The sequence below is a fragment of the Oreochromis niloticus genome, linkage group LG20 (genome assembly GCF_001858045.2).
Source record: "Oreochromis niloticus isolate F11D_XX linkage group LG20, O_niloticus_UMD_NMBU, whole genome shotgun sequence".
Taxonomy (NCBI): Eukaryota; Metazoa; Chordata; class Actinopteri; order Cichliformes; family Cichlidae; genus Oreochromis; species Oreochromis niloticus.
In genome coordinates, this window is record NC_031984.2 from 36,102,400 (window position 1) to 36,126,587 (window position 24,188).

Genomic DNA, 24,188 nt, shown 5'->3' on the forward strand with positions numbered 1-24,188 from the left:
TTCTTCCACTACTTGACAACCAATATTTTTGGTAACAACATCAATATTTACTTAACTATACATAGAAATATTTTAATTCTTCAGCCTGGAAGGAATGTAGTGCAGACAGGCAGCACAGATGATTTGTTATGTCATTTGATCTGATCTGAATTATTCTTGTGAAACTGTTAAATAGTGGAGGAAGGTGTGTGTGTGTGTTGGGGGCAATCTCTGCTTTCTATAAATGTAATTCTAAAGTAATGCTAATACTAATTATTTTCATTGGTGTATATTGCTTTGAGCATTGCTGGAAATACAAATGAAACTCAGGTCATGAGAATATTTCATCAATTCAATTATCTTAAAAAATGAAAAAGATTTTATTTATCCATATCAGATTTACATTTCATCACATGGAAAGAAAGCCAATTTATTTACAGTTACATTCAAAACATCAAACATCAAGAACAAGTTTAAAAAAAAAAAAGATCTACTCTGATTTGTTTTCAGCAGAGGAACAGACTTGTTCCTGGGATGGTCACTGAAGACAGACATAGAAATTTGACTCAAGTTAGTTTGAACTATAATAACCTGAATTCAATACGGAATTCTGGACTATTCATTTAGCATTCACTTGCATTCTATCTTCTTTGGCTGCTTGAGAAAAAACTGGAAATCTTGCTTTGGGACCTCAAAGGAGACAACAGCGAAGCTGAAAAACAAAGAAAACAACAGGATGACACATGGAAACAAGTTTCCAATTTCATTGTACTGTTGTTCTCGGTATGACTGTGCAATGACAATAAAGAGTTATCTGTATCTGTTATCTGTTAAGGCGCTGACAGAAACCAAAAAATAAAAAACTAAATGAGAACTGAATATTCAGCAAAGTTAAATGCCCACTCTGCCCTACAATATAAAGTACAGTGTAGTGTGAAGTGGCACCATATAAATAAAACTGAATGAATGAGAATGATTAGTCACAAGGTAAAGCACACTTTTCTAAACCACAGGGATTTACCTTCCGGTTGTTCTTGCTGCTCCTCAATCATAACAGGAACATCAGGAGCAGAGACTGGCTGACCTATCAAGCCATCCAACATGTCTTTGTACTGCTTCTTGTGGTTAGGACGAATAAACATACCAAATCCTTAAGAAAAGGAACACAAGAAACTCTTTTCAAACTGCAAACATTTACAGGAAGATAGCAGAGAACATCTCATGATCTGGAAGAACACTTACTGACAAGAAGGCCGAAGTTCTCATCTCTCTCAGTGAATAAGCTCACTGCTGTGGTCACCAGTTTTTCATAGTTGTCTGTCTTTTTGTAGGTGTGAATAGCCTGAAAGAGCTGTGTCGATCTCTCTGCTCCAAGAGCTTTTTTCACATCAGTCAGAAAAGTAGTGTGGACTTCATTCTTTGATGCAGAACCTGATCAACATAGTTTTATGGTTAAACACCACTGACACACATTACATGGCACAAGTTTTTTGTATGGGTATGTATGAAGTAAACTTCATTACTGTTTGACAAAAATGCAGCATTATATGCAGAGAATAGGTGAAAACATCAGCTACTGGTGGACCGAGCAGTCAGCAGAGACTGCAAGACCAGACTGACCAACCTGTGCACTGCCTGCATTGGTTACAAGAAGGCCGATGACTCGATGCCCCACACCTGGATCCTGGAATGCCGAGAACTATACAAGATCAACAGGACCCTAAGAGTCTTCATCAGGAACTCTGACAAGACTGGCTACCGACTACGGAATAGAGCAGTTGTCAGCCACCTCCTGTACATGGATGACATCAAGCTGTATGCCAAGAGTGAACGAGACATTGATTCACTGATCCACACCACCAGGATCTACAGCAATGACATCATAAGGTCATTCGGACTGAAGAAGTAATGGTAAATGGACTGATTCTTATATAGCGCTTTTCTACTCTCCCAGAGTACTCAAAGCGCTCTATACAACATGCCACATTCACCCAATCACACCCACTTATACAAGCACTTCTAAAGCCAAGTGCAACTAATAAGCATTCACACACAGTCACACTCCGATGAATGCATCGGAGGGCAATTTGGGGTTAATATCTTGCCCAAGGATATTTGACATGCAGACTGGGGGAGCCAGGAATCGAACCACCAACCTTCCAATCAGTAGCTGATCTGCTCTACCGCCTGAGCCACAGCCACCCGAAGTGTAGTCGGATGATAACAAAGAGAGGGAAGGTAGTCAGAACTGAGGGATCGAACTACCAGAAGGAAACATTGCTGACATAGAGGACAGCTGCAAGTACCTGGGGATCCCACAGACAAAATGGGAACCATGAAGAGGCCGCTAGGAAAGCTGCAACCACCAAGTACCTGCAGAGGGTCAGGCAAGTCCTGAGGAGTCAGCTGAACAGTAAGAACAAGATCCGGGCTATCAACACCTACGCCCTGCCCGTGATCAGGTACCCTGCTGGGATAATAAGCTGGCCAAAGCAGGAGATAGAAGCCACTGACATCAAGAGAAGAAAGCTCCTTACCATGCATGGAGGGTTTCACCCCAAGTCCAGCACCCTGAGGCTGTACGCTAAGCGGAAGGAAGGGGGCCGGGGACTGGTGAGTGTCAGCACCACAGTCCAGGATGAAACAACGACCATCCACAATACATCATGAAGATGGCCCCAACCGACTGTGTGCTCAGTGAATACCTCAGGCAGCAGAAACCCAAGAAAGAGGAGGGAGACGAGGAACCATCATGGAAGGACAGGCCCCTGCACGGTATGGTACATACCGTGCAGGGGCCTGTCCAGCAGATAGCGGAGGTGGCTGACATCCAGAAATCCTATCAGTGCCTGGACTGAAAGACAGCACAGAGGCACTAATCATGTCAGCACAGGAACAAGCTCTGAGCACAAGATCCATAGAGGCTGGGGTCTATCACACCAGGCAAGACCCCAGGTGCAGGCTGTGTAAAGATGCCCCTGAGACAATCCAGCACATAACAGCAGGGTGCAAGATGCTAGCAGGCAGGGCATACATGGAACGCCATAACCAAGTGGCCGGCATAGTATACAGAGGGGTCAGGGTCATCTGTGCCGAGTATGGGCTGGAATTTGTTTTTTATGTTAAAGGGAATATTGTGCTATTCTTGCAAAATTCTTCCTTGACATTCTTTTCTTAATCCATGTATCTCACACACATTTCCAAGAGGAAAATGAAGAGCACTGAGTAAATATGTGTTTCATACCGTTCTGCAGCATTACAGTCTTCTTCTCATCCTTGGACAGAGTGTGATCAGGTTTGTATCCACAGCCCTTCCCTGTCAGCTCCTGGCAATTTTCATCAAACCTCTTTTTGTGATGTGGGCGAACAAACTGGTAGAAGCCTGTGACACAAGGCAGCAACAGCAGTCAACTACAAACTGTTTTGCACTAACACACTGTTATAGTGGTGCGCTGATACTGAAATTATGGCTTTGACATTGTTAGTATTCCTGTGTAAATATCAAGACTAATAATGATGACAGTTACGTTCAGTTTTTCAAAAGTAACGTTGGGTGAGGTGTTCTTACTCTACTGTGAAAAACTGGGCAAACTACAAAGAACGCGAGGATTCTATTATTGTAGATCTCTGTAAGACACAAGGCTGAAAATTCATATTGACCGACTATGATCTGCACTGTATCCAAACATGTTCAGACTTTATAATCCAAACATGTGTAAATCAACATGAATTTGGAAAAAACTAAATATGGCAATGTCCATGGACAATTTAGGCAATCATTGACTGCAACAGATTTTCACCCAGTTATTAAAAACAATCTTTATTTAAAATTATGTTGGTTTGTCTAATTACTTTGAGCTTCTGAAAATGCACGTTATAATTCCTTAACAGTTAAAGCAATACTTACCCTTTGAATTAAAGCTTATCTCATCCTTACCATGTGAACAGAGACACAACTTTTACAATTTTGCACTGTGCACGACCACAGTGGGTTGTAAAGCAAATGAAACAACCTGAATGTTGCAGTTTAGAAAATGTGATTTTCATAGAAACCCTGCTTGTCAATGCATTCTGCACATATTCAAACTATTGTGGTGTGTACGATTTAAAACATACTAATTATACATATTAAAATAATTTAAAACACTTTATTGAAAAGAGTGCAAAGACTTTAACGGATTTGTAAATAGTTGCACTAGTTAGACACATTTTACAAAGAGCGTAAAATGACTAATCGTAAATTGAGAAAACGTGTTCTGTAGAGTTCAGACCTGCAAAGCAGGTATACTTTATAGGTGACAGAGCGTACTGTCATTCTTCAGTGTTAACCATGTGTGGTATTTTATCGTTTTAATAGCAGTGTATTGCAGTACCTTCTAGCATCAGTACACAACATGCAGTGCTACCACATGCAAAACTGAGGTTCAGATATGAGTCTGAATGTGCAGGTAACTTTGTGTTTATTAGAGCAGAAGATTTACCATGGAGGAGACTCTGAGTATTAGTGTCTTCACTTAAAATTGCTGTCTCAGTCAGCAGCTGATCCAGGTCGTCGGTCTTTTTGTAGGTCTGCAGAGCCTGTATGATGCGGTCAAAGCTGACCTGACTCAGGGACTTCTTCATGTCCGCCAGGAATTTCTTAGCCCTGCTGGCTTTTCCTTCTTCAGACAAATCCTCAGAGACACTCGGCTTCTTCAGTAACCATGGAGGAAAAGAAAAGCAGCAGCAGTGCAAATTCAAAATGATGTTAAACAATCTGGTTCAAAGTTCACTGCCCTCTGTGCTAGACATCTCCGTACGTCTACAGGTATGTCATCTGGACCAACAGCTTTTCCTGTTTTCACCCTCACATCATTCTTACTAATCCTCTGCACTTTCACCAGGTGTCTGCACCATAGGTTTACTAGATAAATATTTGCTTAAAAGTTCAAATTCAGTTAACAGTAGGCCACAGATAAACATAATTATCCCAACACTTTAATCTTTAACGATTCATCACCAACTTTCAACAGTCAGAAAACACGTCTTCACCGAGTCCAGCTGTGCATTGTTGAGAACACCACTTACCTGTTCTTGGACCAACTTGATTTTACGTTTTCCACCCCGCAACTCATCCTCCATCCTCTTATCGTATTGAAGAGACAGTGTGGACAAATGATTTGCCTTCAGAAGCAAAACAAGTGGAAAATCTTGAAACTGGTATTTATAGTGTAACACACACACACACACACACACACACACACACACACACACACACACACAGTCTGTTACTCATGATGTGAATTAATAAAACGAGCTACCTTTTCCTCTCCCATGGTAAAACCACTGTCCTCTCCAGTGCTGTGGTTGCCTTGCTCCAAAGCATCCAGCAGGTTGGCTGGTCTCCTCTGATTGTCCAGCACCTCACTCTCATACTCATGGCAGATGCTGGCCATTCCACTGGCTCCACTGTTCTCATCTGATCACAAAAACAAGGGGACAGATTAAAATTAATCAAGGACTCACTTTAGAGCAGCTGTAGCTGGAGATTTTAAAACTAGTCCTTCCAACTGTAGGTTTAGGGTTAACTGGCTCTTAGTTGAATTTCTACCATTTATTATTGAACTCTTTGTGTTTCTACTGTAGTTTTTCTACATTTCAACTGCATAATGAAATCTAAAGACATTTCTGTGAAACCCTTTGCAAAACATATCTAGTATAGCAAAAGAACACCTTCATCTTTAATAGCAAAACATCAAACCACATCCATCATCTGTGTACTCACTGAGTCTCCTCTTCTTCAGGCTGGGAAGGCAGGTGTCCAACACTTTGGCCTTCTGGGTGTGAGACGTTTGCGAGGAGGAGCAAGAGGTGAAACTGGAGGACTGAGTGTCTGATGAACACACAGTCGCACAGTTGTCTGCTGGAGCCTTCTTCTCAACCACAGGCCTCTTAAATGTTTAATGCACAAACTGTGAGTATAAGCTGACAAGCTGAACTGTAACCAAGTGTCTACACACCTTTACTGCACATGCAATGAATGAAAACCAGACAAACACCAGCAGACATGTTAGTAGACATTTATTATAAAAGTAAAAAGGTTGACATGGTGTTACAAAAACCCCTAACTTCACCTTTATTCTACAGAAACTCACAGATAACACTTAGATCAAATTATATTTCAGCACGATAAACAGTGTCATAGCCATTAATAATTATGGCCAGTAATTATTCACTTTTTTTTGTTTTGAATCAAAATGTTTTTTCAGTGCTTAAAAAAGATTTCCCTCCAGATCTGAATCAGTACTATGAGCTGGTTCTTTAACAAAACTGAACAATGCAAGAATTTGCTGCATTGTATGAACCGTGCAGGTGCGACAACTCACCATTTTCTGTGCAATCCTGAAGAACTGCGAAACATCACGGACCACGTTGCCAAAGCTGTCACAGAGGCGCACATACGACCTCACCCACGATGGAAGCTGAGCCCGGGCATCAGCACTTTTAAATCTGTGGGGAAAGTTTTCCTTTAGTTTAACAATAATTTTTTATCATCAATAAATAATAAATAAGGTGACCGAAGCACTTATTTGAAGCTTGTGTGCTGCTGTGTGGTATAGCGGAGGATGTTCCCTCTGATATGATGTTACTGAAGTAAACCAGCTCTGACCTCTGATCACACAAGAAGATCGCTCCATAGTCTTCCTTGTGACGAATCACTCTACCGATGGCCTGATTCACAGCTCTGAAAGCCTGCTGTTTGTACCAGTCTTGCCCTGATAAGTACTGTTCACACACACAAAGACAGAGAGATCCAACTACCGTAATATGACAGAGTAACTTGTTAGTGTACATCAATAGTTAATTTTCTTTCACCTTGAGCCCTGGAGCTTTCTTTCGATTCATCTCATCCAGAAATTGCATTTTCAGGATGACTCGAGGGTCGTTCTTTGGAGGGAAAGGAAGGCCAGTGATGATGACACCCCGACCATAGGTGTCTGCAAAATCCAGACCCTCGCTCGCCTAGTACAAGAAGATATCATTACAGAACGGCTTTTTGTGTAACCCTACATTAACATGAAAGAAAATCTGTCTATGCATCTTCTTAAATGTTTATCCAATTAGTCCCTGCATCACAGAACAGGAGGTAGCGTGCATCATGGAAAAGCAGCAATGTTAAGAGATTTCTTAGGATTTTGGGATTTTTATTATGTTATGCTTAAAAGTACGTTTCATTATCTAGATGTGTTTGCTCTTTTCAGTATTCAGCTTAAACTCTGCAACTCTGTGCAGACTCCTAAATGGGGAAGTTACACAGGAAGCCTGCAGTTCTATTTTCTCTCTTCCTGTATGTGCTCTCTGAATAAAGACTCTTCCTTTTTTCTGCAGCGGTGCGAGTCTCTCCCTGAGTCTCGACCGTGTACACGTAAACCTGTCTGAGCCTTTTTATTCCGACCTGGGTTGCAATACAGGAAAACTCCTGACATTTCTTGGTCCTTCGAGCCGGATGGGACACAGCGACCTTTGTGTGACCCCACAGGAAAGCCTCATCGAGCCCCGACGTCATGAGAAGCCCACGCTGAAGTCTGTCGACAGCTCCTGTCCAGGTACAGGATAAAGACCAGAGACGTGAATTCGGGTTCTGGCCGGCGTTCTTATAAGTGGTCCACGGCGGTGGGGGTCGATGAGGCAGACCTGAGAGACCGGCAGTGAATCAGCAACCAGGTGAATATTAACACTCAGACACCTCGCGTAAAACGTTTAGGCTCGCCCAGAGGGGCTGGTAGCATTTTAAAATAAAATAGAGCTCGTCTGGGACTGGTAGCTCCCCCATAGTGGGTAAAGTAGGCTCGCCCAGAGGGGCTGGTAGCGTTTTAAAATAAAGATTGAGCTCGTCTGGGACTGGTAGCTCCCCCGTAGTGGGTAAAGGTAGCGCGTGTATAAAAGTACTATTTTGTTTTGTATTGTTTTATTTTTGTTGGTGGAATAAGTTGATTTTACAGCACAATAAGGAGGCTGAACTATTCCACTATTTTGTTTGCTGTTGGCCACCCAAGTACTGGTGAAAAGAGAGAAACAGGTCGTGTTGACACCGCTTTCAAGAATAGCTTGAAAGTAGAAGGCCGTGTCAACTACCACTCTCTGTTCTCGTGCCAGAGAAGGTGCCGCAGTTGTGTAGTTGTAAAGTATTAAAATTAAAAGGATTAAAATGGGTAATGAAGTTTCAAAACTCACTGCTGACGAGCAGTGGTTAGAAAAGAAATGTCCAGGCGCCGGACAAATTAGTGCATGTAGATGGAGAAATCCAAAGAACACCTAAATGTCCCACGTGGGAGGGAAAATGCATTAACTAAATTATAAGAAACCCTCCAAGCAGAAATAAATACTGAAAAGGAAGCTAAAAAGAAATCAAAGCATACACAAGAGTTGTAATATTTTAAAGCATGGAAAGAGGAATGAAGTGGAATAAACAAAAGGTTAAATTAAGGTTAACTTAAAGTAGAGCTTATCTAGTGATAAGCATGATAATAGGAGATGATAGGAAGGTTAACAACCTGTAAACTGGTATTAACAATGAAACAAAATTGGGAAGCTGAATGAATAGAATGCGTGAAACCAGATAATTCACACAAATATATCACATAAAAAAGAGAGATGCATAAGGTATATTAAGGCTGCGTCATTGTTCAGCCAAGGAAAATGTCTCCAGCTTGGGAAGGTGTGAAGCTGCAGATTCACACAGACCCGTGATGGATACATAATAAAATATAAACTAATATACTATTGTATATTAGTAGTAAAGTAGTGTATTGTAATATACTGTTGCTGTTATAAAAAAGGAAAAACAATACAATGATAACATTAACAATGACATACTATTAATAAGAAGAGGCACCTCAGTCAGTTATGATGCGAGGTGGAAGATTGTTAAAAGTAGTCTGATTCAAGCTTAAGGTTTGCTCAAACTCAGTACAATGATATATGAGATGAAGAAAATAAGGAAATAACTACACTAATCAGGTGCATAGAGCCACTTGACCTGCTTGTAAACCTGTCATCTTAGATGAGACTTTGTTAAGATGAAGACCTATACTAACAACTAATAAGAAGCTGAATTAAATATGTGGACACTACCAAGCTAATGAGGAGCGGTGACGCGCATGGAGATGCTGGTTTTGCTCACTACAATTGTAGTTAGAGTTTGAATTCATTACTGTGGATGTACAGTGAGTGACCTCTTGAAAAGCATGTCTGAAATACTCGTATGAAAGCATATTTTGAGTGATTCTAACTGTGTGAATGCTGTGAGTAGTAGGTTTTGAGTGATTGGGTGTGATTTGTACAAAAATAATAAAACATAAGTAATAATAACACTACAAAGGTTCATAGTGGAGTGAGTGAACGAGTGGAAGTGTGTGTGATGATTCCTGATGTCTGAAAGAGCTCAATTTTAAAGTGTGTGTGAAATAAAGGTGTATCGTTTTAGATCAAGATTTAGTAGAATTAAAGAGGGTTTATAGACTAGGAATACAAAGAGAAACAAAAGAGTTCGATTAGTCTGCAGAAACAGGAAATATGTGTGCCTGTGGTGTGTCAAGACAGCTCACAGAGAGAAACAGAACTCTATGAATAGACTCTATGAATAGAATGAATAGACAACACATACTCAAACACTTGCAATTAAGAAAGCAGCTTACACTCAATTAATATGAACGCAAAGCCTTGATGCCATAGGCAATTTGTTTTTGTTTTTGTTTGTTTGTTTTGTAAGTTTGGAAAACAAATTTGTGATCATACTTGTGGATCACAGTGACATATCATGATTAGGCACATGATTTAACAATGACGAGTTTTAGAGCTGTGAGCTATGAGCTATAAGCAATGCAAAGTTTTTCCTAACTTAAAAGTTGAAATATGTAAGATGTATGAATTCTTTGAGAAATAGGAATTGCCTAAAATGCCTTAAGTCAAAATGTAGTGTTGCATCTACACAGCAGATAGAGTTGTAGAAGCGAAACCGTTGACATCCTCACACACGCAGGCCAAGATATAAATATATACACTGACAGACAGTATGTTTTTTCAGCTGTGCAACACTTTGAGATCTTCTAATGACACTGTCAAAACTGCCAAAACAGTTCAGAGGTCACTTGCAGATCAAAGCCGCAAAAGCAGCAGCACAACAAACTATAGACACATTAATGTCTGACTCCCCAATGCAAATACCACTTGATGTGCTTATAAACGAACAGAAAGCCGCACCAACTACAGAACAAAGGAAATGGTTAAAAGGTGGAGCACAGCCAGAAAGTGGTTTGATGACTTGTAATAGCAAACCAATACTACCAAAGTCCCTACACATATCAGCAGCATTATTGTCAACAGGAGGGGGGGTAGGAGTGGTAGATAAAATTTCGGAAATTTGTCGGAACATGCATGATTTGCCAAAAACATAATGCACATAATGCGCATAATGCACACCACCTCATCCTTTTCATACAATCCACATGAGTTTTATTGAGCTAAATGAATGCCAAGGCTCAGAATACGCTCTAGTGATCATAGACGTGATCTCAAAATGGCCAGAAATCTATCCAGTAAAAAGGCAGACGCCATCTCAGATTGTTTGTCCAACCATTTTATTTCAATATATGGCATCCCCACTCTGATAAGATCAGACAATGGGACACATTTTGTTAATGAAGTAATCAGTAAGGTCTCTGAAGCACTAGGAAATAAAACAGAGACTGAGAAAATGCATGGAAGAAACAGGGAGACCATGGCCTGAGTGTATAGGCCTGGTAAAAATGTGGATGAGACTGACACAAAGTTCTCAGAAACTCACACCTTTTGAAATCATTCACGGTAGACTATTTCCACTAGCAATCACAAGTGAACCTATAGATAAGTCAATAAGAGGAACTACACTAGCCGAATGGATGACTAAATTACTTGAAAATAAAGAGATTGTTCTAAACAACTCTCCAGTATCTTGCAGGTTGAAACCAGGTGATTGGATCCTGATCAAAGTACTCCAAAGGAAAAACTGGAGTTCACCAAGGTGGGAAGGTCCCTATCAGTGCTGCTCACCACACCTACTGCCTGCAAAATAGCAGAAAGACCGTCCTGGATCCATCAGAGCCACTGCAAAAAAGTGAGTGACAACCTAAACGTTTAGACGCCGACACCCCTAACTCCTGTATGGTGATCTATTGGTGGAGGGAGGGCTGATCGGGTATACCCCGCCTTCTTCTTCTTGCCAGTAGTCTACTCATCAGAGGTCACAGGTGTGTCTGGTCATCATGAAGACACTTGTCCTCCTAGTGGCTAATGTTGCACTCCTGGTGAGTTTATTAACACTCACCCGAAAGAAAGAAGATGAACAACGCATGGTATTGATATATACATGACAGCACACCCAGAAAAGACTGCTATGTTTGCTCCTATATGCCCCCAACGACACAATACGCCCCCTTGTATGCGAAGGGAATGGACATAATTCAAGCAAAGTGTGCCGCAAGCTACGCCAGCCGTGGGCATCAATTCCAGGGAATCGTGGTCAACCATGAGGAACCTCTCCAGATAGGACTACGGAATGGCACATGTGACGAATGATTCTGGGTTGACCTGAAAGTGAAGCACAGAAGTAAGGCTAAATCATTCCCAGTCTTTCTTGGAAACAATGGGAATTAGAGCCACAGCCTATGCTACCGCCAAGAGAACGGATCCACGCCAATGGGAAATACCACCACCAACTGCAAAGCAGTACAGACACACGCTCCTGGAGGGCCCGTGAGGAGCAGCAACATCTCAAATGGCACCTTCTGGGTGCAAGGGATGGCCTGGGATATCCTTCCTGGGAATTGGACAGGTCAGTGCGCTCCCATTTTCATATCTGACCACACTTTCAAGATAACCATGGACACCACGTCAACTTCAACGTCAACAACAAGGAAAAGACGAAGCACCCCAGACCTCAAGCAGCATGATTCCATATGGGGTTCCGATGTCCCAGAGAAATTTAAACTTTGGACTGAAAGACAAAAGGTTCTGAATGCTTCATGTAAATTCAACGACGAATGGGATCAGGAGATTGACGCTCTGTGCATTGCAGTAATGCAACACAGGGTAGCATTGGACATAATTCTCGCCGAGAAAGGAGAACTCTCTTTAGCAACACATGTTGCACATACATTCCAGATAATGTGCACTCACCGAACATGACTGATGCTCTGAAAACACTCAGACAACTTCTGGATGCGCAACAACGAGACTATGCCACAAACACAGAAGACTGGCTTACGTGGCTTTTAAGCGGCTCTTGGAAGTCCCTGCTGATTAAAGGACTTGTTTTTGTTGGTGTTATAATACTGTTATTCTGCTTCAATTCATGCTTACGTCACCCTGTCACAGAATGAAGAAGATGATAATGAGATAGACACTTAGATGTAACATATAAAACATATAAAATAAAAATGTTTACAAGTGGCCATAGACTGATACAATGAGCTATGAACTGTACATATACATATGTACAACAGGAGGGAATGTTAAGAGATTTCTTAGGATTTTGGGATTTTTATTATGTTATGCTTAAAAGTACGTTTCATTATCTAGATGTGTTTGCTCTTTTCAGTATTCAGCTTAAACTCTGCAACTCTGTGCAGACTCCTAAATGGGGAAGTTACACAGGAAGCCTGCAGTTCTATTTTCTCTCTTCCTGTATGTGCTCTCTGAATAAAGACTCTTCCTTTTTTCTGCAGCGGTGCGAGTCTCTCCCTGAGTCTCGACCGTGTACACGTAAACCTGAGCCTTTTTATTCCGACCTGGGTTGCAATACAGGAAAACTCCTGACAAGCATAGAACTGCTAACAAAGAGAGACAACCATTCACACTCATGAGCCATCGTTACAAAAACACTGTGTAGTCTGTCAACAAAAGAAAAGTGCCTGATGTCACATGTTTGGCACCCCTGTCCTCTCGTGTCAACATGACCTTTGAATATCATATACAGGTGTGGTCAGAAGTTTACATACAATCATCTTTGGTATGAAAATAATGATTATTTGGGGCTTTTAATGATTTCTTTCAACTGCTTTATTCAGGGTGGAATGATTTTACAGCATTCATCTCTTATGACTTTCACAAAATTGGGTTCACTACTTTAAATTAATTTAGATTTTCTCATGCATAAACTCAAATATTGATATACATCTGCTAAAATCTTTCATAATGTCTTTTAACTTGAGGTCAACGCCTATAAACTCATTAGTGATTGTGATCCATTACAACTACAACTAAGTTTTGTCTGGATTGACCAATACTCAGAACAATATGAAAATCCAAGGAACTCAGTAAAGAGCTAATAATGAGAACTGTAGATTTATGTCTCTTGGAACATTTCTGAGCAGCAAATTCCAAGATCATCAGTTCAAACAATTTTAAGTAAATACAAGTTATTCAAATGTCTCACAACTTTACCAAGCTCTGGAAGGAGACTCAAACAGTCAGCCTCAGATTGAGAAAATAGGATATTCAACAACAACAGAATTTGCAGCTGCCCACACAGATAAGCCAAATGATTTCTGGAGAAAAGTTTTTTGGACAAACAAGACAGCGACTGTGTTGTTGTTGACATTGACCAGGTAGTCTAAGGAGCTTGGAAAGAAAAGTGTCTGGACTTCCTTAAGTTGCTTGAAGACGTTTCACCTCTCAGCTTCTTCAGTTCTAGGGTCAAATGGTTTTCTTTCCAAGCTCCATAGACTACGATAACCTGGATGACTAAGAACCTTCACAGACAATGACAACCGGACTGGACGAGTAAAAGTGAGGCCTTCAAACCTAAGAACACTGCGCCAACTATCAAGTATACAGATGGATGATTTGCTGCCTGTTGTACATTCATGCTCATGATGAGTGTACGTAAACTTCGGACCACAACTGCATACTCACTGTATACAGCTAAAGTTTTGAGGTGAAACATGACAACAGAAAACATTTTCGGACTTTTACAGACTTCATGGACAGCCTCCTCACCTTCCCTCGACACACAGCAAAGAAGGATCCTCCTTTGGATGCTGGATCATTGACTTTGCTGTAATAACCATCAATAACCTAGGAATAGACAGATGGAGACTCATTTTTTAATCAGAGCTTTACCTTTTTTTTTCTTTTTTTTTTTTACTATAAACAGCTTAGGAAATATTTTTAGATGTGAAAATGTGAATAGAGGGGTTTACAGCCAAGTGATTAGATACCTAAAAAATACTCACGTCATTAAAGGTGCCCTTCCCTTTAGGTTCAACAAACATGGGCTTTATGTTCTCAATGCGGTTTGCATGTCCGTTAGCCTGGTGATGACACACATGCAGGAAATGATTTACAGTAGCATCTTAGATTGTTATAAATGATTAATTTGTAACATAAAATGTAACATAAATAAATTAGTTCATACAGGTTACAAGGCTTTTGACTTTTAATGATTAACTCTTTTGATATCTTTACATGCTTTTTTTAAATCAGCATTTCTTATGTATTTCTTGCACACTTCAGAAAGCAATTCTTAGCTTCTAATTAGTATTAGTATAAGAAGTATTTATGTAATTGAAATAATGATGAGAAAATAAAAAAATGTACAAGTGATTTGGAAGTTTAAACTATGCTTAAAATCATGATGAAGTAAGGTCACAGAGAGTAACAGACAGGGAGGATGGTAAGGTGTAGTGATTAAATGCCAACAACAGTGATTGGATGTCACAATGGGTGTGAGCCCAGACATCACCTCAGGAGATGTGGCATCCAGGAGGAGAGGTGGGAGAAAGGATGACCAAGTATAAAACTTTAGTGCAGAAAAAATAAAGGGTTTTCCATCTGTCATCTAGACGATGAGCAGTTAAAAAAAAAAATTGGATCTCATAGTTCACAGTTGGAAATTCCAGCAGAGACACCAGAGGGATCAACTGCTGCCCAAACTATGGACTTACAATTTGGCTTAACATTCTTTGGTTCTTTCTCTCCTCTCAAAGATCAGAAGAGAATCAGCATTAGCTCCGAGTAGGTTAAATGAAAAAGTATAGTTCAAGTGATTTGATCATTTGGTTTTATGGTCTCAAAATCTGATCTCTGCTTTTTGCAGATGATGTGGTTCAGTTGGCTTCACCGGGCGATGCCCTCCAGCTTGCACTGGAATGGTTCGCAGCTGAGTGTGAAGCGCTGGGAATGAGGTGCTGATTCTCATTCCCAGCGCTTCTCACTCCCCAGGAGGAGGAGTTTAAGTGTCTCGGGGTCTTGCTCACGAGTGACAGGAGAAGGGAGTGGGAGATCGACAGACAGGTTGGTGCTGCGGCTGCAGTGATGCGGACACTGTACAGGTCTAAAAAAAACAAAACACCCCCCTCAACCCCCAAAATATTATTTTTTTCCACAGGTGACTCTGCTGACTTTCCACTTACTTTCCAGAATTCCAATGTTTTTTCCATTAAAGGGAAGGAAGGGAAAAATACTAAAAGTCCGTGAGGAACCACACGGCTCAGGTTAGCTGAGGAAAGGACACAAGTTACAAATATATATCGAAATCAAAACAAAGATTTCACACTCCATATACAATCCAACATGGTAGCACTTCCTATGATGGCTCAGCAGTAATGTGGTAATAACAAGGCATTAAAGGCCAAGAAGGTAATAATATGGAAGTAGCAAATTACTACTATTTAATCATCAGAATAATATCTAAGTAGTTTTCATTTTTTACCTCGTATCAACGTATCAACAGTGGTGAAAGGCGAATTGTGGTAATGGGCCAAAATTAGGTGTAATAACACAGAAAAACGTATCCCTATGAGGCAAAACCAGTTAGTTACAGTAATATATTGGCAATATGACATATACCTGCTAATAATAAAATTCCTATATCTGTGCATCTGAATATGTATATACTGGCCCCTCACATTAACCTTATAATAACAAAGCAATAGTAACTAATGGTTAAAAAGTAGGATACTCTCTATTATAATGCCGGACTTTAATCCTGCCTTGTGTTCACAACCTTACTCTTTGTTTGAAGGTAACAATGTAAATATTATTTAATGTGGTGTATTAGTACAACATTAAACAATCTGCACAATCTGTCTGTATATTTCCCATAATTAAAAAAAAAACAGAACAAGAAAAACACGTCTGTGTGTTAAATGTAAATGTTATAATCATGTTATGGCCATTTTATTTTACATCACTGGCAAATAAACAATTTATAGATAGTCCTAAAACATTAATCCTGTTCATATAGATGTATTGTTGTCAGCAGTAGAGACATTTCGTCACTCTACCAGGTGACTGTCTCAGCTCAGGTTTCCCCAACCTTATAAACAGTACATTTGCATGATGACTGAAACCAGCAGCACTGAAGAACAATGAGCTGTCATGATTGTCATGACCACTGATCAGCAACCATGGACCAAATTAATACGAGCACCATCATTAAAATGGTGATAAAAACAATCGCACACTTGTCTTCAATACTTTTGGCAATTTATTGTAGAAATACTAACATGTTATATGTCACAGCATCAGCCAGTATTAGTATTATTACCAGTATCAGTATCAGTATTATTAAGTCTTATTAATATATTGCTATTCTATTTTGCTTCATATCATAGGCACAGGTACGAGAGTACCTTCTGTTTCCACCTTATGATCCTGTTATTGCCAAGCTGTAGTAGAAAGTGCTACCTTAAACACAATATCAAAAAGGTAATAAGCAATATGACATAACCATGAACAACAGAGCTAAAAGTTAACAATGTTGGTGATGTCAGCACAATCAAACAATTTCCATGCTGTATATTGTGATCTTACCAACAGTGTTGCCCAAAGACGCCATGTTTTCAGGAACAAACCTGCCACACAAATTTACAGTTTGAGGTTAGCATTCAAGTAACAACTTCAAAGTACGAACCAGTAAAATATATATGAGAGAACATATAAAAAAGGAGTTTTTCGTTCCCACTCTCACCAACTGCTACTGCAAAGGGATTGTCTGTGTCATACAAATAAGGCAGATGAGGCAGCAGGACACCGGCCGTCGAGGCCTGGAGTTCCCCACCCGTGTTTTAGAACATCATTGTTTACTGAGCCACAACAGCTCATATCTCCTAGTGACACATCCTCCATAAATTGAAAAGTGTATGGGTGCCTCTGAGGGACATCTCTCTAATACATTACACCTCTTTTAACCCTATAAAACCTAACCTGTTGCTGGCATCAGACAGGTTTTTCAACATCTGTAACTCCTGAACCATCTGTTCAATTGAAAGACATCCTCGTGGTTCCTGAAAGCAGCGATACAGTGCTATTTGGGTCATAATGTTAAACCCAGGCACAGTGCTGCAGCACTCCCAAAAGACTAACGTTGGTTGAGAGAAGAGAGAGGGAGTGAGTGTGATGAAGCTCTACAGAAAACTGACATTTTATTGGGCATCTGGGTTCTTTTTTTACCGTTTTGCTGTTTGTTGTTTCCTGTGTTGTTTGCTGAGATTTAGATGTGGTGCCCTGCCTGGGATTACCGTAGTGACCCTAATATCACTGAAAAAGGTCATACTTTCAGAAACTGTTGAAATTTTTTGATTGCCCCGTTGTTTTAAGAGTTATGGTAATTTGATCTAAAAGTCTGACCAAAACCCTACAGGAGCGCTCCCATTGGTTTTAAGGGGTTAATAAATCAGGGTTTGTTTGTTTTTTATTTAAAAAACAAAACAAAAACAAAAAACAAAACAAAACTGTCAAACGTCTTACAAATGAATCAGCACTATATTGAAAGGTTTTTCATAATAAGTTAACATAGTTTCCAGTTACAATTTCGATTTAACTAAGAGTTACTTAAACTCTTATCAACTAAACACATTCTGTGGTCAGTTAATGTGAAGGCCCCTTTTCTTACATAAACAGGAAATAAGGTTGGAATTTTTTCCTAGGATTTTTCATACATCTCCCTGACCTGGTTCAATATAAGTGTTTATGTATCTGGCTGCGACACTGATCTTTCCTTCTTGTGAATGTGGATCTAATAGCTCATTGCCACTGACAGCCTTTATTGTCAGTGTTGTCTGTTTTTCCTCAATTCCCATTTCTCTTGTACTCCCTTCCATGTTGTGTGTGTATTCGGAAATATCTTAGCTACTCATGCATTTCCAGAATTCTTGCTAGCTTCCAGGTATCTCTCTTGTATATCCTAACCGTAAGTCTGGTAGTTGTTTTTTTTTTTAAAAATTATAGTAGTGTTTCCTTACTAGCATTCTAGAATTACAATAAAAGGATCTCCTTTATCCTGGTGTCACCGTTTCAGCAACTTCTTTTTTTGTTTGCATTGTCACCTTGTCAGTTGGACTGGTTGTGACCAAGGCTTGAACTTACAAAAGCTTTAAACTCATCACTGGCGTACTGATATACTGAACACTGTAGTGTTCTGTCAGGACAAGCAAGGCAAAGTAGGGCTTTCTTTGTCAAATCTACAAATAGACATAAATTAAAGCGTACCAAAGTATGTGAAAAATTAATAATGTTAATAATGCCTTTAATACATTAGCAAGGAAAGCTGTAACCATGATGGAGAATAGACAGCAGTTCTGACCATGTTTGGTCTAATATAAAAGGCAAGTTGAACAGGTGCAGGCTCAGCAGCACTTTCAGATTTGCATCTATGAGAATGTCTGAATAAGTGTCAGAAGAGAATATTGTATAATATGATCAGCTATATGAAATGTATCTTTTTATCTTATTATTAAGGACATGTCCAAGTGACTTATCACCTAGTAACTTGTGTGCAGCTACTAACCGCTTCCTGTCTTCAGAGAACAGAGAAGTGAAGACTAAATGTAGTGAAGGGGAAAAACCCGCTGCTCTTAATGACGTTGTTACCTTTGAACACACACACACACACACACACACACACACACACACACACACATACACACACACACAGGAACATCTTGTATAAATAAAGGACGCGGACAGTCAATAGACGCGGATCCTGCGTCTAAAGGGCTGCCCTCGCGAGTAAAAGAAGAACTGCAGTGTTTGTGTGTTTTCTAAACTCAGGAGTCTTGGCTAAAGAAAGAACGGCAGGGTGATTTAAAGAAATCCCCTGTCATTTAAATTGGTCCTTCGAGCCGGATATGGAAACACCAGACACGTTTCTGTGACTCCAATAAGGTCTGATTGCTGCATCCTGACGTCGTGGGGAAGCCAGAACCGAAGTCTGTCGACAGCCCTCTCTAGGTAGAGGTGAAAGCCCTGGGCGTAAATTCGTATCCAGGCCGGGCCTGGTCCACGGCGTTGGGGTCCAGCCAGATGACCTGAACAACCAGCAAAAGACAACTGAGGGTAAGAAAACACTTTTTAGGTCTAACCCGCCGCAAGGGTTTGAAAAGAGAAGCGCATAGGTCTTATCCGCCGCAAGGATTAATAGCGCATTAGGCTGACCCACTGCACGGGTGCACAAAAGAGAAGCGCATAGGTCTTATCCGCCGCAAGGATTAATAGCGCATTAGGCTGACCCACTGTACGGGTGCATAAAAGTTAGAACTGGCCTGGTCCGCCGCAAGGACCCGCGCGCGTAAAGAAACAAGAGTGAATATATGTGTTTTGTGTATGTCATTTTTCTGTCTGTTGGAAGTAAACTAATTTTACAGCACAATACGCTGCTGAGTTGCCTCCAGTTGTTATTGTTGTTTTATTTGCTGTAAGACGCTGAAGTACTGGTGACGAAGAAGTAGGTTGGGTTCCGTCCCGTAAAACTGACACCGCTCCGCGGAAGTAGCCCCGGAGTAGAAGGGCGTGTCAGCAACCACTCCTGAGTCTCATACCAGAGAAAGCTCTGCAGGTGTGTTGTAACAATGGGGAATCAGCCCACAAAATTCACTGCTGACGAGCAGTGGTTAGAAAAGAAATGTCCAGGCGCCGGACAAATCAGTGCTTGTAGATGGAGAAATCCTAAAAAAACAAAATGTCCCACTTGGGAGGGGAAATGCAGCCCCTCAGCACTTACACAGTTGAAAGAAGCTCTTTTGCAAGAAATAGCAGAAACAAAAAACTTAAAAAAGAAAGGAAAACGCTCGCAGGAATCACAATATTTCCAGGCCTGGAAAGAAGAAGCAGCTAGACGAGAGGAGAATAAAAAGAAAAAACAAGAGAAAAAAGATAAAAAGTCAGAAAAACAGAATTTAACCGCCAGTTTAGTAAAACCAGAAGACGAGACACTGTGCAGTGCTCGCAATATGCGTATTAATCCACCACCATATGCACCGCCACCTCCCACTTCTGCAGCCACAGCTGCAGCTACAGCACCACTTACTACACACTCACCCATATCAGGAAGAACTAGGTCACACACACATCATCATCCTTATGTAAAAGCACAGACAATGCTAAACGAACTTTCACTCAAAAATAACCCACAAGAAGAAATAGGTCGTGATCCCACTGGGACCGACATCTGGGGAGACACAGTCGACCCGCCAGCCACTGGTATCTACCCAATGGTAGCAGTAGCTAACCCCAGATTTGGCCTAATAATAGGGCCAGAAGGACAAGAAGAGCAAGATGACCGCCCAAACATACATATTTTTCGTCCGTGGTCACAAAAAGACAGACAAAATGTCCTGAAAGACGTTCCTCCACTGAATGAAGGTTTTACACCATGGAGGGATGCTGTAGAACTGATCAGAAGACAATGGTATTTAAACGGTCATGAAATGCTTCAGGTCGTGCAAGATTTATTAGGATTAAAGATAGGAACAGTTAGAGGAGATTTTACCGGCTCAAATGCTGGGGGTGTAGCATATGCACCAGGAAGCACCGACCTAATCAATGCCCTAACAAATTTATATGAGAGAATTAGAGTACGGTTGGCCCCAAGGGCTGACTATGGAAAAATAGGAGAGGTGAAACAAAAAGAAGCCGAAACAGCTTCTGATTTTCTGGACCGCCTGCGTCCAGTTTTTAGACAACATTCAGGTTTAAATTATGAAGAGGGTCCAGAGACCCCATATCAACAACAACTAAAGAATGCCTTTTTAAATGGCCTCCTACCACCAGTGAAAGCACATGTAGAAAAACACTGGGTGACTATGAACACAGGATCACTGCCCGATGCACTGCAATATGCAGAGCATGCTGTCCGTGTTCTAAAAAAGAAAAATGAGAATGTAGGCACATTCACAGTAGATCCAGAGACAGGATTTATTGCATTTTCGGGAAGACAGATGCAAGGACGTAGGAGTGAAAACAGAGGAAGGGGCAGAGGAGGTTATAGAGGCAGAGGAAATAACAGATCAGAACGTTTCGACAGGGAAAGAGACAATACCTGTTGGCAATGTGGAAAGGAGGGACACTCTTCTAGAGACTGTAGATCAGGAAAGAAAAGAGAAGGAAGGAATGAAGACTGACTAGACAGAGAACAGGGAAGTGAGGAAAAACAGGATGACACAGAAGTGTTTAATGTGTATGAACTAGTCACACTGTTAGAAGACAAACCCATACTAAAAATTCATGTAAATGGCCAACCTATGACTATGTTATGTGACACAGGTGCATGCAAAACCGTGCTAAATCAAAAACCTAAAAATCTGAAATTTTCAAAAGACACCCTGACAGTTAAGTCTGCATCAGGTCATACTAGTGTAAAATCTCTAACAGAAGGGCTTCTGCTAGTGCATAAAGAAAGTGGCAGGAGCTGTAAAAATCAATGTATATATGATCCATCCTGTCCAGCCAACCTCCTAGGGAGAGACAGCATGGAGAAATTAAAAATCGGCGTAGTGCCAGGAGCACAAGGCATGCACGCAGAATTGATGTTAAACTATGAAGAGGCAGGAGAGGAGGGACAGATTAATTATAGCAGTGAGGGAGAAGGAGTGCCCCACTACTATTGGACTCTAGACCTTCCACCATTAGAGCCTCTACAGAGATTGGCTGAAAAGTATTTGCCACCAGACTCCCGACCACTTGCTTTTGATGAGTATCACAATACTCTAAGACTCAAACAAAGCCCAGGCCCAGATCCTTCATATGACACACAAATTCACAGATTAGGCCCACAGAAGCTTACATTGCAGCACCTCTATGTAACTAAAAGTGGCAATGCTGTGTGCTCAGTGATACAAACAGGAAGAGTACAGGAAATGAATAGAATGTCAAAACCGCATGTGTCTGTAGCACGAAATGAAAACACAGAATGGAGGGAGTTAGGTCACGTTCTGACTCAAGTTGAAAGAGACAGATATGAAAAAACTGAAGAAACACATGAAGGATGGCTTCAGGGCCGTAGAACAGGATGTATGAGGTACACATTAGGGTGGGTACTTACGACACAGCCAGCAACTCATCTATCTGACTGTGCAGATACTCACATGTCTGACACAAATAATGAATGACACTTACTCTCACTAGAGCTCTTCCCAGAATTAAAGCAGTTCCCTGAAAACCTGTGGTCAACAGGTCCAACTGATGTTGGACTAATCAAAGGTGCAGACCCTGTTGTGGTAAAAACAACCTCTACGTACAGACCAGTTAAACCACAGTATCCCCTGACAACAGAAGCAAAAGCAGGGATCAAACTGGTAATTGCAGACATGGAGAGAGCAGGCATTCTAGTGAAAACAGATAAAGTAACTTGCAACACACCTATTTTCCCAGTAAAAAAAGCAAGCACGGGAAAATATCGTTTAGTGCATGATCTCAGAGCAATAAATGAAGTAACGGAGCAAATCCCACCCGTAGTGGCAAACCCACACACAATTTTGAATCAAGTGACACCTAAAGAACAGTGGTTTTCAGTCATAGACCTGTCAAATGCATTCTTTTCTGTGCCATTACATCCAGAGTCACAAAACCTTTTTGGATTCACATTTAATGGCCAGAAATACACGTACACGAGACTCCCTCAGGGTTTTCAAAACAGCCCAACTTTGTATGCAGAGGCGTTAAAGAAATCTATGTCACTCTGTACATTGCCCGCACCAGGGCAGTTTCTCTTGTATGTGGACGACATCCTGATTACAGGCAACACACAGAATGACTGTAAAGCTAACACAGTGGCAGTACTACATCATTTAGCTGAGCATGGACACAAGGTGTCACAACACAAACTTCAATTGTGGAGTCCCAAAGTTACATACTTAGGGCACACACTCACAGGAGAGGGGAAGAAACTGTTAGACAGCAGGAAACTAGCAGTACAGAACGCTCCAAAACCTCTCACAAAACAGCAAATGATGAGTTTTTTAGGACTTTGCAATTTTTCAAGAAGTTGGATACCGGAGTTTGCTTCACTGGTTGAACCCCTGCAAAGTATGATCTATGGCAGGAATTTGGGACTGAAAGACAAAATACAATGGACTCCAGCAGCAGAGGAAGCATTCAGTAACTTGAAACTGGCATTACAGACAAATATAGTTTTGGCCTTGCCTGACTATGAAAAGCCTTTCTACTTACATGTAGATGGAGGTGCAGGTCACATGAAAGCCGTGCTAACACAGGCATTTGGAGAAAAACAGCGCCCGCTTGCATTTTACTCCTGTAAATTAGACTCTGTTGCTTCAGGCCTGCCTACGTGTGTACAGGCCTGTGCAGCAGCAGCAGAAGCAGTAAAAAAGTCAGCTGACATTGTTTTAGGGCATACTTTGATTATCAAAGTACCCCATGCAGTGACTTCAATACTACTCCAAGCCAATTTGTCCTACCTCACACACGCAAGACAACTGTCATATGTTGGAATCTTGTTGTCACAATCACACATCAGCATTGAGAAGTGTGGTCAATTAAACCCTGGCACACTTTTGGCCTCACCCGACGAAGGTTATCCGCACTGCTGTATGACAAAGTTAGATGAGGAGACAAAGCCACGAGCTGACATCTACAGCACACCACAAGCTGGTTTCACTGACATTTTTGTAGACGGTTCAGCGTCTAAAAATAGCCTAGGACGAAACTGTGTAGGTTATGCAGTAACTACAGCAGATAGAGTCGTAGAAGCGAAACCGCTAACATCCTCACACTCTGCACAGAGTGCAGAACTAACAGCAGTGATACGTGCATGTGAATTGCACGCAGGCCAAGACATAAATATCCACACTGACAGCCAGTATGTTTTCTCAGCAGTGCACCATTTTGCTAAAATTTGGCAGAACAGAGGAATGATTACCTCTACTGGTAATCCAGTGAAACATGGAAATCTT

The 24,188-nt window shown here is 40.9% G+C and overlaps 1 protein-coding gene across 2 annotated transcripts in view; it reads right to left on the reverse strand.

The window, feature by feature from the left end:
- Positions 1-317: 317 nt before the first annotated feature.
- LOC100709275 (regulator of telomere elongation helicase 1) overlaps positions 318-24,188 on the reverse strand; it is a 64,864-nt gene continuing 40,993 nt past the window's right edge. The window contains exons 18-32 of one of the 2 annotated variants that reach the window (XM_025901769.1): positions 16,813-16,853; positions 15,411-15,496; positions 14,232-14,309; positions 13,996-14,073; positions 6,835-6,981; positions 6,629-6,744; positions 6,345-6,468; positions 5,744-5,909; positions 5,280-5,437; positions 5,047-5,112; positions 4,461-4,671; positions 3,224-3,361; positions 1,222-1,410; positions 1,001-1,129; positions 318-691 (exon numbers count right to left, since the gene is read on the reverse strand). In XM_025901769.1, coding sequence (XP_025757554.1) covers positions 621-691; positions 1,001-1,129; positions 1,222-1,410; positions 3,224-3,361; positions 4,461-4,671; positions 5,047-5,112; positions 5,280-5,437; positions 5,744-5,909; positions 6,345-6,468; positions 6,629-6,744; positions 6,835-6,981; positions 13,996-14,073; positions 14,232-14,309; positions 15,411-15,496; positions 16,813-16,853 — 1,798 coding nt within the window. In that variant the 3' untranslated portion in view covers positions 318-620. Of the gene's footprint in view, positions 692-1,000; positions 1,130-1,221; positions 1,411-3,223; positions 3,362-4,460; positions 4,672-5,046; positions 5,143-5,279; positions 5,438-5,743; positions 5,910-6,344; positions 6,469-6,628; positions 6,745-6,834; positions 6,982-13,995; positions 14,074-14,231; positions 14,310-15,410; positions 15,497-16,812; positions 16,854-24,188 lie in introns of both variants that reach the window. The other variant, XM_005458806.4, reaches the window with a different exon arrangement.